The following is a 15,471-nucleotide window of genomic DNA, read 5'->3' as shown; positions in this document are numbered from 1 at the left end:
GAGAGATCCACAATAGCTATAAAGTTGATTTAAGTGCTGGATAGGTTAATTTGAAGGTCTATACCATCCTACATTCAAGTCTTGGATCATACTTGAAATTATTTTCTGACCAGTTGTAATAGCGAAGACACACTCTTTTGCTCTATAGGTACCTACCCTCTCTTCAGGTACCTTCAGTGGCACATTCTAGAATCACAACTGATTATAGTACAGGGTCCTAGTAGACATCCAAATATCCTCATACACCCACCTCAATGTCCAGTACTCAGTTTAGAGGCCCTACTATTCATGTAAACTAGTTCTGAACCCAACCTATCTTTGAATGTTGACCCCAATTCATCCTCCACAGGCATTCAGAGATTAATCAATGTATTTGGGAAGGTCTAAACTCCTCAGTGACTGAATTCTAGATATTTAGATCTATGGTCAACTACCAGATGATAGCTGTATTGTCAATATGATATGCAATACAATTCATGGGGATATTATCTCATCAGAAGACCCCCCCTGTATACTTCCTATCTTAAATCCATAAGGGGTCCCTTACCACTGAGTGAGTTATTGGGAGATTAACCCTATAGAGTGCATGGCACATACACAGACATATGGGATGTCTAAAAATCAATAGGTTTCTCAAAGCGATGATAGACATTCATTAATGTATAACCCAACTTGGATTATAATTATCCATGCATTCTCGACCCAGCTATCAAGACATCATTGTGCTTGATTAAATTTGAAACAGAAAAAACTACAGAAAAGTAGTATACTAGGATAGTCTAAAGCTATGGGACTATGATCACTTCAGAACATATAAAGGCTAGGTAACTGCCTACCTCCTAGTAATACATGGAGGAAATGAGATAGGTAGCTAAATATCAAATCTAACCAACTAAATCAAATCCAAAATATATGTGTGTTTGTGTTCGGGGTTCGAGCCGCAGGAAACGGCTAACTGATTCAGATGTGCTACTGGTGGATATTAAATATTGAATGTTGTGATTAAAGAGAACTTTTAAGGATGGACAAAGAACAACAAAAGGATTGAAGTTTGTTGAGGGTTTTAGTAGAAGAGTACCAATACTCAACTACCAGGTAAGCAAACTGACTGTTACTGTAGCTAATCTACTTGGGGCTTACTATGGTTGTGCCTTACTATGCACAGGTTTACTAAGATGTGCCTTACTATGCACAGGGTTTACTATGGTTGTGTCTTACTATACACAAATTCACTAGATGTACCTTACTATGCACAAGTTCACTATAACTGTGTCTTACTATACACAGGATCGCTGAAGGTTAGTAACCTCAGCAAAACCACTAATGTGACACCACTGTCACAATTAACAGTCTTCTGAGATAAATCGCTGTTTAAGGTTGATACCCATAGCAAAACTAGCTAGTGTGACAGTGGTAGCGTCACAACTAGTAGTTTCCTGGGGTGCTCACTATTATTCTATCTACTACAAATGAGCTTCTTATATACTGTTCAGAAAAATAACTAATGATGTGACAAAGAAGCACTATGACTCATTTGGAGTCAGTATGACTCAGTTGGAGTCATTGTGGCTGTGCATTCTTAGAATATTCTGGCTAATCAAACTTCTATATTAGGATGTTGTATCCCACAATTGGAGTTTATTCCCACAGATTACCCTTATTCTGGTTCAGACCCAGGCCGGAGTTCTGTGGCTGTGCTACTAGAACGGTCCAGAACTGATATTCCTGGCCTTTCTAGGTGTTTCTAGGTCTCTAGACATGCCCAGATTAATATAATAATAGAATTAGTCTTCTGGAAAGTCTGGAATGTTCTCAAGTATTTTGGAGCATTTTAAAAATAGATTATTTAGCCCCTTTTGATCAGTTTCCAGATGTGCTCCATTTCCAAGCTCATCACTAGTAAGACAATCATCTGAATCCATCGAGAACTCGTGGAGATATGGCGAGATCAAGACATCTGATGGATATCTATTAGGTAGTGCAGTACACAGATAATATTATATTGATAGGGATATTTCTTAAGTAGTACTTCAATCAGCTCTGTAGCCTGTCCAGTTACTAAGATATCATCTTATCAGTTGTAATCAGCTAGTGATTGCCTAGTGCTGGTACAACCATTTAGCTACTACTGGATGTTACTGTTATATCCGTGCTGACTCCGGCATTCCGTTGATAAGCCGCATTTTGGAACACACATAGAAAACCACTGTTTTTGTTCGTTTCATGGGTACAGCGCACGTCTAGGAACTGGCATGAGTCCCGAATGGCCAGTTAGGGAGATATCTGCGAGGAGGTGTTTCGACTCGACCATTGTTGATAGCAACTGGCCGTTCAGAACGACTCTTACAACAACCAAAAACAACAGCAGAGCCCAACCAACATAGAGGATCCATCCAATCCTTTATATATACCAAAAGGGAGTGTAAACTAAAAGGCATATTCGGTCTGGCACGCGCTGGGACTCGAACTCAGAACGCTCCGACGAAGGTTCAACCAGGCTTCGAACGGATCAGTCCCTGACAGCATTGGAACGCGGTTTCGGAACTTACGCAAGGACAAGGACATGTGGAGGTGCGGTTAAACGGGAAACATGACTCAGTGGAAACGAGGGCTTGGCTGCAAATCGCGGCGACCTTAACCCGCAACCGTCCAACCGAACAACTCGACAATAGATTGCGATTATCTTGTTAAGAGAATTACCTAACGGTGTCTGGCAGTTAGCCTCAAGTTATGGGTATCGATGGAAAGCTAGGAAGTGGAGCAACACGACGATAACCACAATGGTTAGCGGACCGTTCACAAAAACGCATAGACGGTCGCAATAAAGGAGGATTTACAAAGGTCATTGACACCAAACACGCGCTACCGGTCATCTAGACCTGGATTTTCGACTCTGGGCCTTATGGCGAAACGATACCTTACAAATTATGCACATGGACCATCATTCTGTTGTGGCGATTTACCTGATCTTATTATTTTCTGTTTTAGTATTTATATCTCTGTCCTGTATTTGAGTGATTCACGGATTGCCCCGCGTTACTAGGTGCATCTGGGGATCTAGCTTGTCAATATCATCCTGCTAGCTCTTTCATTCTAAGTAAAAAGGCATTGTGATCGAAGAGTTGAGGGTTCCGGTTGCCATATAAAAGAAGTTTCGGTTGGCGTACACTTGGTTTTGGTTAGCGGTCGAGAGTTTAAGGCAGTTAGTTCCTGACTTGAGACGACTCCTTGGGTTTAAGGGAGTTAGTTCCTGATCCAAACGAGTATAAACGGTTCTGGGCATCGTATTGGCGCTTTCCTATTGCGGGATTTCGTCGATAGTACGCTTAAGGACAACCACAAAACGAATCTTTAACAAGATTTCATTCGATCTACCCTACAACCTTGCATACCCGTGTACAGGCTCTGTTCCCAGGGTTCTGCACTCGTATTAGGAGACGGTTATTGGTGGTTGTTGGACGTTTGGAACGGTGTTATACGGTTATCGCTCAGGCAGAACGACTATTTGTTGTTTTGTTGTTGGGTTTTAGTTGTGTAGTTGTCAGGGGAAACCCTGATGCCGTCACTTGATCCCATCAAGCGCCGCGTCTCCGCTCACGTCTCCGCGTCTCCACTTGCGTCTCCGTGTCTCCACCCGAGTCTCTGTATTCCTGCACCCTGACGCTCCTCCTCCACTTCTCCCACCACATCCCGCATCCAGTGGTCCCCAACCTCTAACTCCCATGGCCACCCCTTTCTGGGAGTCTCTCCGGAGTCACCATCAGGGATCACTAATGCCATCGGAGACCTCTCCGGATGTGGCCGCACCACTTTCCTCTGAGACCTTGAGCCTATGGCCTTATAGCCTCTCTGGGCTGTCGCTCATCAAGGTCTCCCTGCAACCTCTACCCGTTGGACCTCTTGGGTGTCCCCAACCTATGTCAGCGTTCGGGCTTACGTTCGGATGGCTGAGCCCCGCCATGGCTCCGCCCCCCCACTCCGCCACCACGGCCCCCGTCATCGGGTCTTCCTTTGGGTGAGGCCTACTGCCGTTAAGGCTCGTGCCTACTGCAGCGCCCCAGGCTGCACGCCCTCACACCTCCACCTCTCTGGAGACGTCCGGGGACGTCTCCGAGTGACCCTCCTGTCGCTACCCTCCAGTGGTCATGGCTGGTGTTATACGGTTATCGCTCAGACAGAACGACTATTTGTTGTTTTGTTGTTGGGTTTTAGTTGTGTAGTGTCGGTCTCATCTCCGGTCTCCCCACCCGTCATCAACCCTCATCACCGTCTGCAATATCGACTCCGGTATTTGGTTTTTATGCAATGAAGATTTACTGAGCATTTCCAATGACCCCGACTTATGATCTATGCAATCATCTATGCCTTATTCCTCGTATGCAACTCCCCTTCTACTTTACTTGACTTTGTTCTAATCTCGTTACTTACTTTGTTATCCCTTATTCCGTTTCCGTTACTTCTCATATTATAAATACTTTGATGTATTACTACATACTTCAGTTTGTAAATTAACGTTGCTGGTCTCTATCTCCCAGCGTCATCTCGACTCCGCTCTTGTCTTCTTGTCTTATCTTGGTCAACTGGAAGCCCCGGTCACCCAAACATCCTTCTGTGGTGTTCCGCCCCCAAGTGCTCTCCGACTTCAATTCCGTTCCCGACTCCGACTCCGTCTCTGGTCCTTTGGTCGACATGGCACTTAACAGTTACTCAATAAAAGTTGTTCATATAGATAAAATATACAACTTTGGTTGTGTGACGATGTGTGACATTTTCTGATGATTATAGTATCAGATGGCAGAAATTTCCTTTTCTGGACATCTGTCACACTAGGTGTCACTATGTAACATTGTGACTCTGGCGCTGAAATAAGCACAAGTTACCTAAGGGTGTAATTATCTATAGCACAATACACTCATATTAGAGTTTGTGAGAAGACCCCTTTGCGACGTCACATACCAGTATCCAACCGGAGAGTCCGTTGTCGGGGGGTCCAAGAGACCTGTTGTGTGAGAGGAATCCACCGGGGCCTTCTACGACACACCCCGCGCTGGACGAACTAGGGTTCTCCGAAGATTGCCCCTGCGCTCCTTGTAGCAGCTATGACTCTACGAAAGGACCTGGGTTGGGCCAGACATCTCTCTTGCAAGTACGAAGCGCGTGTCCTCTCGAGTGGGTCCCTTAGATTGTCGTCTCCGAGTGTACCTAGCCAAGAAGAAAAAACCTAGAGCAAAAGGATCTAGAGCAGACGACCTAAAGCAGAAGGAAAGAGGCGTGGGAAAGGGATGGAAGGAAAATTGGCGATAGTTTCAGGGTAGGGGTTACTAGGGGAGTGGTTTGGGTAGGTGGTAGAAGGTAGGAGGTAGGAAGGTACAAGGGTAGGAGGGTAGTCTTCGAATTATGTCACAAACAACACCAATTCAGAGGATGCCAGTTGGCCAGTGAAGGCAAGCAAGAAGCACCGTGAAAGGATATCGTAAAGATGATGGAACTCGAAGACTGGGGTATAAGACGAAATCTACTCTACTCAGACATCATCCACCCAGCGCAAGCTGGTTTTGTGCCCGGGCGCCAAATATATGACCAGATCTGGCTGACCAAGTGAATCCTTGACCAAGAGAAGGCCTACGACAAAATTAAACACAACTACCTGTGAAGAGTGCTCAGGGCCTTTGGACTACTGGAGGAATTTATAAATACTGTACGCACCTTATACTCAGACGCGCACACAAGAGTAGCAGTGAATAGGGTGTTCTCGCAGCACTCATACACCGCAACGGGATCTCCACCCGGCCAGCGGCTGATCATGACATCTTTGACATCTGTCGCCGTCAGATGGCATTGAGGAGGTTACCAGCTGAAAACTGGAGGTGGTCGCAAATGACACCAGCTTGTGACCAGGTCCAGCTGGTAGCAACCTGGACAAGGGGATGTACGAGCGCTGTTATGCCAGCTGGTGGTGAGAATTCTGTCATGCTTAGATAAACAGACAAATCATATAAATGTGATGTAGAATATGTATTCGAAAGCAAATCTACAGCTTTGCGATGGTACAAGAGCTATTTAGTACTAGCCAGTGGTGTCTATGTTGTTGGCGTTGGCGGAGGAGGCTGCGTTCATGATGGTCGCATCAATGACACTAGAAATTTGCTGCTGAACAGCGTCGCCGATGGTCGCGCTGATGGTGTAATTATTGACACCATGAGTTGCACGGTCATGCTCGAGAATGTTGCGGAAAGCACTGAAAAAAGATGAGAAGGCGGGGAAGGAAGACAAATAGATGATTCCAGCTTACCAGGTAATCATGCGGGTATCGCCCTTTGCTTGTATACGAATCGCCGCAAGGTACTCGTCAACCTTGTTCCAGAATTTGGTGTGGCGGTGATGCTGCATATAAACATCGCGCTGCCCTCTGACTCAGAAAACAAGACGAGGGGAGAGTACAGCGGCTTACAATGAGCATGACACGGGCGCAGAGCTCGATGGTGACGACACAGTTGGTGCCTTCCACGAGCTCCTCAGCAAGTACATAAACATTGACATGCTGGTTGGCCGGACCGGAAGGCACCGTCGGTGCGGGTGTACTGGACCGAAAGGGCGACCTACATCCAACGTATTAGATACGGAAGCATGCACACATGTTACATACCTGCTTCTTGATCTTCGAGCGGAGCTAGGTAAGGATTTCCTGAATTTCCTTCTTCACGGTCTCGTAATCAGCTGGGTTGTTCTCGATACCGGGAGGGAGGTCGAAACGATGATGTTTGAGGATGTTCTAAACACTGTGAGGCAAAGTATGAATGCGGAATAGAGAAAAAAACTCGCACCAAGATGATATTGACCAGGGTCTTGCCTTTATAAGCACTGAGTTGCGACGAAAGAAGTGCCGCGAGACCAAACTTCGTGAGGCCGTGCTGGGAAAGTAGTTAGCTAATGTCCAAGATGTGGGACGGCGCATACACGAGTAGCATCCGACATGGCATAAGGCGGCGTAGCGACGATAATGTTCCCAACGAAGTTCTTGAGCGCCATGACCTCCACCAAGATCTTGGTGAGGACAACAGTCTCCAATTCCTATGGCAGTGTTAGCTCAAGTATATCACAGAGATTTAGCAAATGGAACATACCACAAGCGTTGCGGTACACTCGGCCATCTGGTCCGAATGAAGCTGGCGCGAGGCAGCGAAAAGCGCTGGATGGCTTCGGTCGCGTTCTGGCGCGGAATAAGGTCGAGACCGGGGAGGGGTTGCAGCTCGTCCATGCTAGTATCGAGGCTGCTGCCATGGTTGAAGGTGAATTCTAGTGTGAGTTGCTGCATGGCGCCGAATATATTGTCGAGACGATTGGCAGTGGGAGTAGAGGGTTCAGACATTGAAGGTGAGGGGGACAAACGTGTTGTTGAGGATTGTGAGTGTTGTCCGCCTTGCTTAAGTATTCGTTTCTCGGTGATATTGTGGTCAATTTTGGGAAGAACAAGTCGTTGATGCGATTCAGGACAGTAGACATGTGGTGGACAGGTAACAGGGAGGGTTTGGAAAGCTGAAGAAGAGCTGAAGGGGAGGCGAAAGGGGATGTGGATCAGGGCTGGGAGTGGTGCGGAAAGGGGCGTCTAACTTCGCACTTTGTGAACCGCCCATGCCTGCCCAAGGAAGTGGTGCGGGGCTAAATGAAGACGGTGCGAATCAGTAGCGGCAACGGGAACACACAGGACACTCACCAGTCGCAGTTTGGATAACACGCCGCGAAGATGAGCGAGTCTTGTGTCGAGCTTGCTCCACCGGAAACCCCCCAGAACGGCACATGTGGATAGCGCGGAGGAGCACCAAGCACGAAGATTCGACAGACCACCAGAGCGCGTTGGCAATCGTCAGCGCCGGCCAGCAGCGACTGAGGGACCTGGAGTTGGAGCGCCAACTGGCTGCTTGCACCCGACTGGCGCTACGACAAACACCCCAGCCTATCCTTGCCCCAGTCCCAATGCAGCGTGTCGCTGGTGTGCCGAGTATGGCGGAGGCTGAGATGTGGCGCGCGTATGAGGCGGATGGGGCAGCCTTCAGTGCGGGGCTGGACACAGCAGAAGATGGTCAAGCGGCTCACAGCCGCCTGGATCAGCAGGCGGAGCTTTTTGGTCTGTGGGACCCCGAGGGAGTGGCGCAACGGTTGGGGTTCGGGAATGGAATGGTGGAGGACGCGCTGAACGAACACGACGAGGAGGAGGATTTCCTCGCTGAGTTACTGGCCAACGCGGGTGAGTGTTGTCGTCAACGTGGGATGACAGCAGACATGTGACACACGGACTTGATTCTGCTGTCGATGTCTGTTTCGCTCACCCCTTCTTCCCTCAGCTAATTCGCCTTACAGGTGTCGCTGGGACCACCGAGGAGGACATTCAAACTGCTGGCACCCAGAGAACCACGCCAACGGTTGGATATTTTCCATATCCAAATAAAACGGTGTGTTTTCTACCCTTTTCGAGATGCCCTGCTTTTTTTCTGAATTGAACATGGTGCAGATGTTCCTTCTCGATATTCTCGACAACCTGCCGCAACTTCGGGTTTTGAAATCTCTCATGCGCGTTATCCTGTGGATCATGCGCGAAACGGGGGCTCAAGATGTTCCTTCTCTCGAAGGCCTCAACCGTGTTCAGAAGGAAATTCGCGCCAAATCTGGTATCCCCACCCTCCCTTGCCTGTCGCCGCTGGGCAATGTTTTTTTCATGAATGATCCTTGCGCACTTATCGCACATGTGAGTCCTCCTCGTCCTCTCTCGAAGACATTCTTCTGACCATTCAGGATTGGGCAAATCCTGAAATTCGGAAACACATTCGCATCTATCCAGAAATTCCTACCGACGGCATCATTCGCGAGATCTGGCATGCGCAAAAATGGAGGAAAAATATGGACCTTGATGCGCTGAGTCCGATGTACGACGCGGGCAATGCACATTTCTATGTCAATGAACTCTGCCGCCTTCAGGACGGCCAGTTCGTTGTTCCTATACACTGGGTCACCGTCAACTCCGCTGTTTGCGCAGATTGTTACAGTGTCAAAATTGACATGGTGCGAAATCATCATCTTTTCCCGCAACTCAGGCTCACTTCCAGCAGGCTGGTGAAGCAGAAATTGATGATTCGAAGACGTCTCTGGTTGCAGCAGCGGAGATGAAGGAAAACTATCTGGACCTTCTCGATATTGGAGCAGTGCTGCAATGGAGTGGTGAGCGTTATTTGCTATTAATGCTTCTGGTATTCATGACAGCAGTGGCGACATTCTCGAAAGAACACCCTACGAGAATGCCCAATCGTAAACGTGCCATTGCAGCTGGCTGTCCGATGTACACTAGCTTTGTCGACTATTTTGGTGACGATGTGTCAGGTAACCGTTCCAAATCCTGGAACAAACATTGGAACGTGTACATGACACATCGGAATCTTCCCCGGAAACTTCTCCAGCAAGAGTATCATGTACATTTTGTATCAACCTCCCCCAACGCATCCATATCTGAGCAATATCGTGAATTCAAGACCGCCATCGAGTGCGCCCCTCCAAATAGTTTCGGTATTCCTTCTGATGATTTTAGAGCCACGCACACTCAACCACTTACTGTCCAAGACGAAGCAGGAGTCACGACAAAGATCTGTGTCTACTGTAACGCTGGTCCTTCCGACAACCCGATGCAGAGCGAGGTGTCGTCTCATATGGGTGGCCAAGCCAACTACTTCTGTCGAAAATGCAAGGTCGGCGGTCCGAAAGCCCACAAGCACTCGAATGTTGGGTATGAAGAGCTATTCAAGGTTGGCTTTCCGTTTTATTGGCATATAATAAGCTAATAACCACAGCCTGGTGTTCCGCGAACCGAAAGAATATGTCCTCAACGAGTTGCGGCTCCAAGTCCGGCATGTCTGTGGTGGGACAACAATGGACAAGCTCCAGAAGATCCAGCAGAACACGGGCGTGAAAGATGCATATACACAGCAATGGATCATAGGTCTTGAAGCCCGTTTTGCGCAACTGAGTGTTGCCGACCCCGAACGATCAGCAGCAAACATCAAAGCAGAGCTTATGAAGTGGGTGGATGAGAATGACGAGAAGCTTTACAGTGCTTTCCTGCGAACAACAGGTATGGATTTACTAATTGGGTTACTACGGACTAGTACTGAGGCAGACCCGTAGCGCTTGATCCTACACGCGATACCCCCATCGAACTCCTGCATACCATTCTACTTGGTGCAGTCAAGTACGTGTGGCATATCTCGCACACAGGCTGGTCCGACAAGGAGAAGACAACGTATTCGCAGCGCTTACAAGCAACCGAGACAAGCGGGCTTTCTATTCATGCCATTCGTGCCAAGTACATCATGCAATATGCCAATTCTCTAATCGGAAAACAACTCAAGACTGTTGTTCAGACGGGAGTATTCCACGTGCACGATCTGGTCTCGGATAACCATCTCGCTGCATGGCGGGCATTGGGCGAGCTCTCTGCTTTACTTTGGGTCCCTGAAATTCATGATATTACTCAGTATTGTGTATGTCCGCTCTGCTATCATATCTCCTGCATTCTCACTTGCACTCTAGACCGACCTCGAAATAGCTGTCGCAAACCTGCTTGATGCTGTCGCTGTCATCGATCCTTCCAAAATCGTAACGAAAATCAAATACCACCTGCTTGCACATGCTGCTGACGACGCAACGGAGTTCGGACCACTCATTGGCCTTGCGACGGAGCTATTTGAGAGTTTCAACGCCATTTTCCGCTATTGCTCAGTACTATCAAACCATCTGGCACCAAGTCGCGACATTGCTCTTCAGCTGGGAGACCAGGAAGGGCTCAAACATCGACTAACTGGTGGACTTTGGGCAGCAGAAGGCAAACAGAAATGGGTCCGAGCGGGTACCGGTGTTCAACATTACTTGGAGAAGCACCCCATCCTGCAGAAACTCTTGGGCTGGACACCACAAAAAAGCGCGGATATTGGTATAATGCTTGCATCTTTTTGTGGCCCCTTCTAATAGTCGCTTGCAGGCGTTGTCAAATTGACCCCGCTCGGACGAGCTGAAGATGAGCGTATATTGCGTCAATTAAGCGCGACGACAGCAGCAACAGCAACAAACTATCGTGACTATATCTCAAACTCGGGATGGGACTCCGGAAAATCCTTCATTTGCCAATCGCAGGACGAATGTCGTGTCGGGTCTTGGGTTTTCGCTTCATGGCTATCAACTCACGTCAGTATTTTCTTGACAACAGTGTCATTCAGCGTCCTAACAACAATTAGACTGTAGTTCCTGCCCATGTTGTGGAAATCCTAAAGGGTACCGAGGCCAACCTTGCAGGTTTGGAGCGCTTCCAGACATCGGCGGTCCGCGATCCGGTATATGGGATGCCGGCGTTGATTCGCCCCAATGGTGAAACACTACTTTTCATCATTTCAACCAAGGTATGGACTCTTCAACTGTTATTCCACTTAAACAGTCATTACTCTAGGATGTTAGCTTCAATTTTAATGCGCAACATGACTGTCGTGCGGCCCAATGTGCCGCCACCGGTTCCCGTGCTATTATTCAAGAACGTGTTGCATCTGAAAAGACCGAACATTTCATTGTACATAAAGAACTCGAACGCTATATCATCAACCTCCATTCTTTCCATAATGCCCACCTCCTTCGCGCGACTCTTCCCCGAAATCTCTAGGCGCCAATTCCGCTCTTCGAAGACCGTTCGGCAAAACACATCAAGTTTGCGACCCAGCTTCGGAATCGGAGTACCGCGAAGGGAGTGAAAGGAGCAGTTACCCCGGCAGTGGGCAATGTCGCAACGGGATCACACCAGGCGTCTGGCCGTGAATCTCGCGACGGAGTTGGCAATCCCAAGTCAGACACAGCGAGAACCACCATGCAGCGGGCTAAGCGCCCTCGAGTCGAGGACAACAACTCCGATGCTGAGTCAGCACCAGCACGCAAGCGCGTTCGCAAGACTGCTCCTAAGAAGAAAAAGCTGAAGGCACCTAACACCATCCCCATCGCAGTCTCCGTGGCAATTTCAGGAAACGCAAGTTTGGCAGCAGGACGAACTAAGCGAATGATAACGAAAACGGTGAAGGCGCTGGCAGCGGAGGAAGCTTCGAGTGATTCTGAGGAAGTATCGGACAGCGATCAGATGTCGGAAAACGATGCAAAGGATTATGAGACAAGCGATGAAGAGTACCAATACTAATAGTTAAGATTAGGAGCAGCTGTCATAAATACATGTTGGTGCTATCCTATCCAGCTGGTATCAGGCTGGTTGTTGAGCTAGCCTCCGGCTGATGTCCCCAGATAGCAGGGATCTGTGGGCCGGCAGATCCCAGCTACGTGTTCTGCTGGACCCATCTGATAGCGACAGCCTGTCACTGGATGACAGCCCTTTGGCGGTGTACAGAGTGGGGCGGGGAGTCTATCAGGGAGACCCGCTGTCCTGCCTCCTCTTCGACTTGGCCATCGAACCACTGGCGGAGGCACTCCGCCAATCTGACCTAGAAGGAATTAAAATACAGGGACTAGAGCAGAAGATAATTGCATCCCTGTTTGCAGATGATACACTCGTCTACTTGTCCAGCAGGGACGACTACGGGGACCTAATTGAGATACTTGACGAATAGTGTCTCGCGTCAGGCGCAAAATTCAACAAAACAAAGACGGAAATCATACCCATCGGAAAGCACGAAAAGAGGGAACGCCTGAGAGAGACAAGATGCCTGAATGGAGTGGACGGTACAAAGATCCCCACAGACCATAAGATAGTGCTGGAAAAGGAACCGATAAGAACCCTTGGCGCGTGGGTAGGAAATGACCTACAACAGATATCAGTCTGGACAAGAACACTTGAGAAGGTTGATGACGCACTCAAACAGTGGGAGCTCGGCCACCCGACGATGGAAGGAAGGAGACTTATAGTGCTGATGGTTGTTGGCGGCATGACACAATACCTGACGAAGGTCCAAGGCATGCCAGAAGAGGTCGAAAAGAAACTGGAAAGGCGGGTCAGAGACTTTCTGTGGGCCAGGAAGAAGTCACGCACAATAAACGCCGAGACGATCTACGCCCCGATGGAGGAAGGGGGCAGAAACCTGCTGCATGTGGTGGCGCGAAACGAAGTGATCACGGTCATGTGGCTCAAATCGTACTTGAAAACCGGACATGACCGCCCGCTCTGGGCATTTGCAGCAGATGAACTTAATGCCCCGAACATCCTGGGCGAGGACCGTGGCGTTGTTGACAAAGAGATGCGCCTCCATGTCTTCTTGCAGTCCTGGGACTCCGGCTCTCACACTAACCCCCTCCCGAAAGATGTCGCAAAGATGATGAAGGCAGCCATCAACTACGATGTCAGGCTAGAAGGACTGTGCTTCAAGCGTGAGGTTCAACGGCAACTACCAATTTGGTTTCACATAAAATCTAGAACAACTAACCGCAGTATATTCAACAATGGTATGGAGGCAAAATGCCTAAGAGAAAACCACCGAGTAATAACAGTCAGCGAAAACAGAAATTCTGGCGCGCCGCCTCGAAGACCCCCCAACACAGGCCGCGTCGAAACTGCAGATGCGCTGGATGCACTGCAACAAGGACCGAATACGACAGGTGTGTGTCACCTCACAAGTGCTTTGCGAAGGCCCACAACCTGCTCAATACACTCCCAGACAAATGGAACCCACTTAAGGATCACCCAGGGGACAACCCGCTTCCTAACGATCTACGGGAACCCAACCATCTGAACTCAAAAGAAGAGGTCTTCCACCCCCCTACCGGCACACACTAAAAAGCTGGAGGATGTGTTCCGCATCTTCTGCGGTGGCGAATGAGGCACACACAACCCACTGCACCTAGACGGGGAGGTAGAACCCGACGAGGAAGTGGTAGTTGCTTACACGGACAGCTCAGCGGTGAACAATGGACAGACGAACGCGCGGGCGGGAGCAGGAGTCTTCTACAGCGCAGGTGACGCCCGCAACAGGGCCATAAGGGTCCTGCCAGACCTCAAGCAGACGAATCAAGTAGGTGAACTACTAGCAGTAATCGCGGCAGTCGAAGACAACCCGACAGATGTACCATTGAAAATATTCAGCGACTCAAAGACGACGATCGACGGGCTTACGAAGCATCTGCCGTGCTGGGAAAGCGAGGACTTCTGATTAACAGAGAATGGCAAGCTATTCAAGCTTGCAGTAGCGCGTCTGCGTCAGCGAACGGCGCCAACAACCTTTGAATGGGTAAAGGGCCACTCGGGCAACACTAGCAACGAAGGAGCGGATGTGCTAGCGAACGAGGGGGCAGCAAAGCCTGACGCAAGCGACCAGTTTGACACCACAGTCCCAGCGGACCTACAACTCCCGGGGCGCGCAGCTAACGGCGATGACACAGTTGTCATATCCGTGCATCCGTCAAGAGCCGCGGGTCCGCCGGGCTCCGGCCCAATCCGATCTGGTCGCTCCGGCGACCTTGTACTCTGTATGTCTTTCGCCTTGTTACTTATATCTCTGTATGTCCTTATGCTTGTTACTTTCCATATGCACTCCGTACCTTGTACTTACTTATGGTCTTCCCTTTCTACTTACTCGTAGTATTTAAGCAGCTAAAGTAGCTACGGTACTTTAGCTTGATTATAAACGTTACTTGCACTCCTCCTCTGTGCGGAACAACTCTGACAACTCTCCTCTCTTCTCTTGTCCTTCAACCGGACTTCACTCCACTCGCGGACCTTGTCCGCTCCGGTCCGGTTGGTCTTGTGTTCTTTTGTGTCAGGCAGCTACTGGCTTGTTAGCTATAGTAGAAACCCCCTCTGTTCTGCACGGCACTTGACAACAGTCCAAGATATGCAAGATTAGAGTCCGTTCGACAACAACCGCTGCCAGCGGTTGCTAAGATAAAAGATGTATTTTGCGAGATAATAGCTATCAAATTCTGTGTCAGACAATTGATTGGCAGCAATTGGCGTCTTTTCTTTGCTTTCCTTCGCGTTTTCGACGGGTCAGCGATGGGCTATGGCGCCCAAGAAGCCCGGCATAGGCTACCGCCACTATAACCATATTACCATCACCCACCATGGCCCATATCTCGATGCCAGCACCATTTCTCCGAAGACCAAAGCTGTCTATATGATTGCGTGCATCGTGCACTTGGTTAAAGCTCTCGAGCCCTATGCTTCCGGCGATGGCAACAAGTACAAGCCTCAGGTCTTTAGGCATGCTGCCGACTACCTCAACGAGAGAATTCTGGTCGGAGGGACAAAGAAATGGGGCACACTGAAGGATAAATTGGCCGAGGTGCGTCATACACTACTTTCTAACGCCTTCTAACTTCATATTACAGCTCATGGCTATCTACAAGGCTGTTCAGTGGCTCAAGACACGTTCTGGTGGCAAGTGGGACGATATTCTCGGTGTCAATCCAATCACACCAGAGGAGATAGCGCTATTCGAGGAGGATGTTCGC

General features: G+C 48.9%; 1 protein-coding gene across 1 annotated transcript; it reads left to right on the top strand.

Annotated features, from left to right (window-relative positions):
- Positions 1 to 7,632: 7,632 nt before the first annotated feature.
- Positions 7,633 to 11,692, top strand: MIND_00211900 (uncharacterized protein; the record flags this gene model as incomplete). Its single annotated transcript, XM_037359013.1, has 12 exons — positions 7,633 to 7,672; positions 7,724 to 8,245; positions 8,359 to 8,450; positions 8,510 to 8,743; positions 8,791 to 9,057; positions 9,105 to 9,772; positions 9,837 to 10,117; positions 10,171 to 10,526; positions 10,576 to 10,975; positions 11,024 to 11,226; positions 11,277 to 11,438; positions 11,486 to 11,692. The coding sequence occupies 12 exons, from the start codon at positions 7,633 to 7,635 to the stop codon at positions 11,690 to 11,692; spliced, it is 3,432 nt and encodes a 1,143-aa protein (XP_037224108.1).
- Positions 11,693 to 15,471: the final 3,779 nt, after the last annotated feature.

Source organism: Mycena indigotica (assembly GCF_014461135.1).
Source record: "Mycena indigotica strain 171206Taipei chromosome Unknown Mind.scaff0002, whole genome shotgun sequence".
NCBI classification, from domain to species: Eukaryota; Fungi; Basidiomycota; class Agaricomycetes; order Agaricales; family Mycenaceae; genus Mycena; species Mycena indigotica.
Note: the sequence above shows the minus strand (reverse complement) of the source record. Positions and strands in the feature narration are given on the sequence as shown.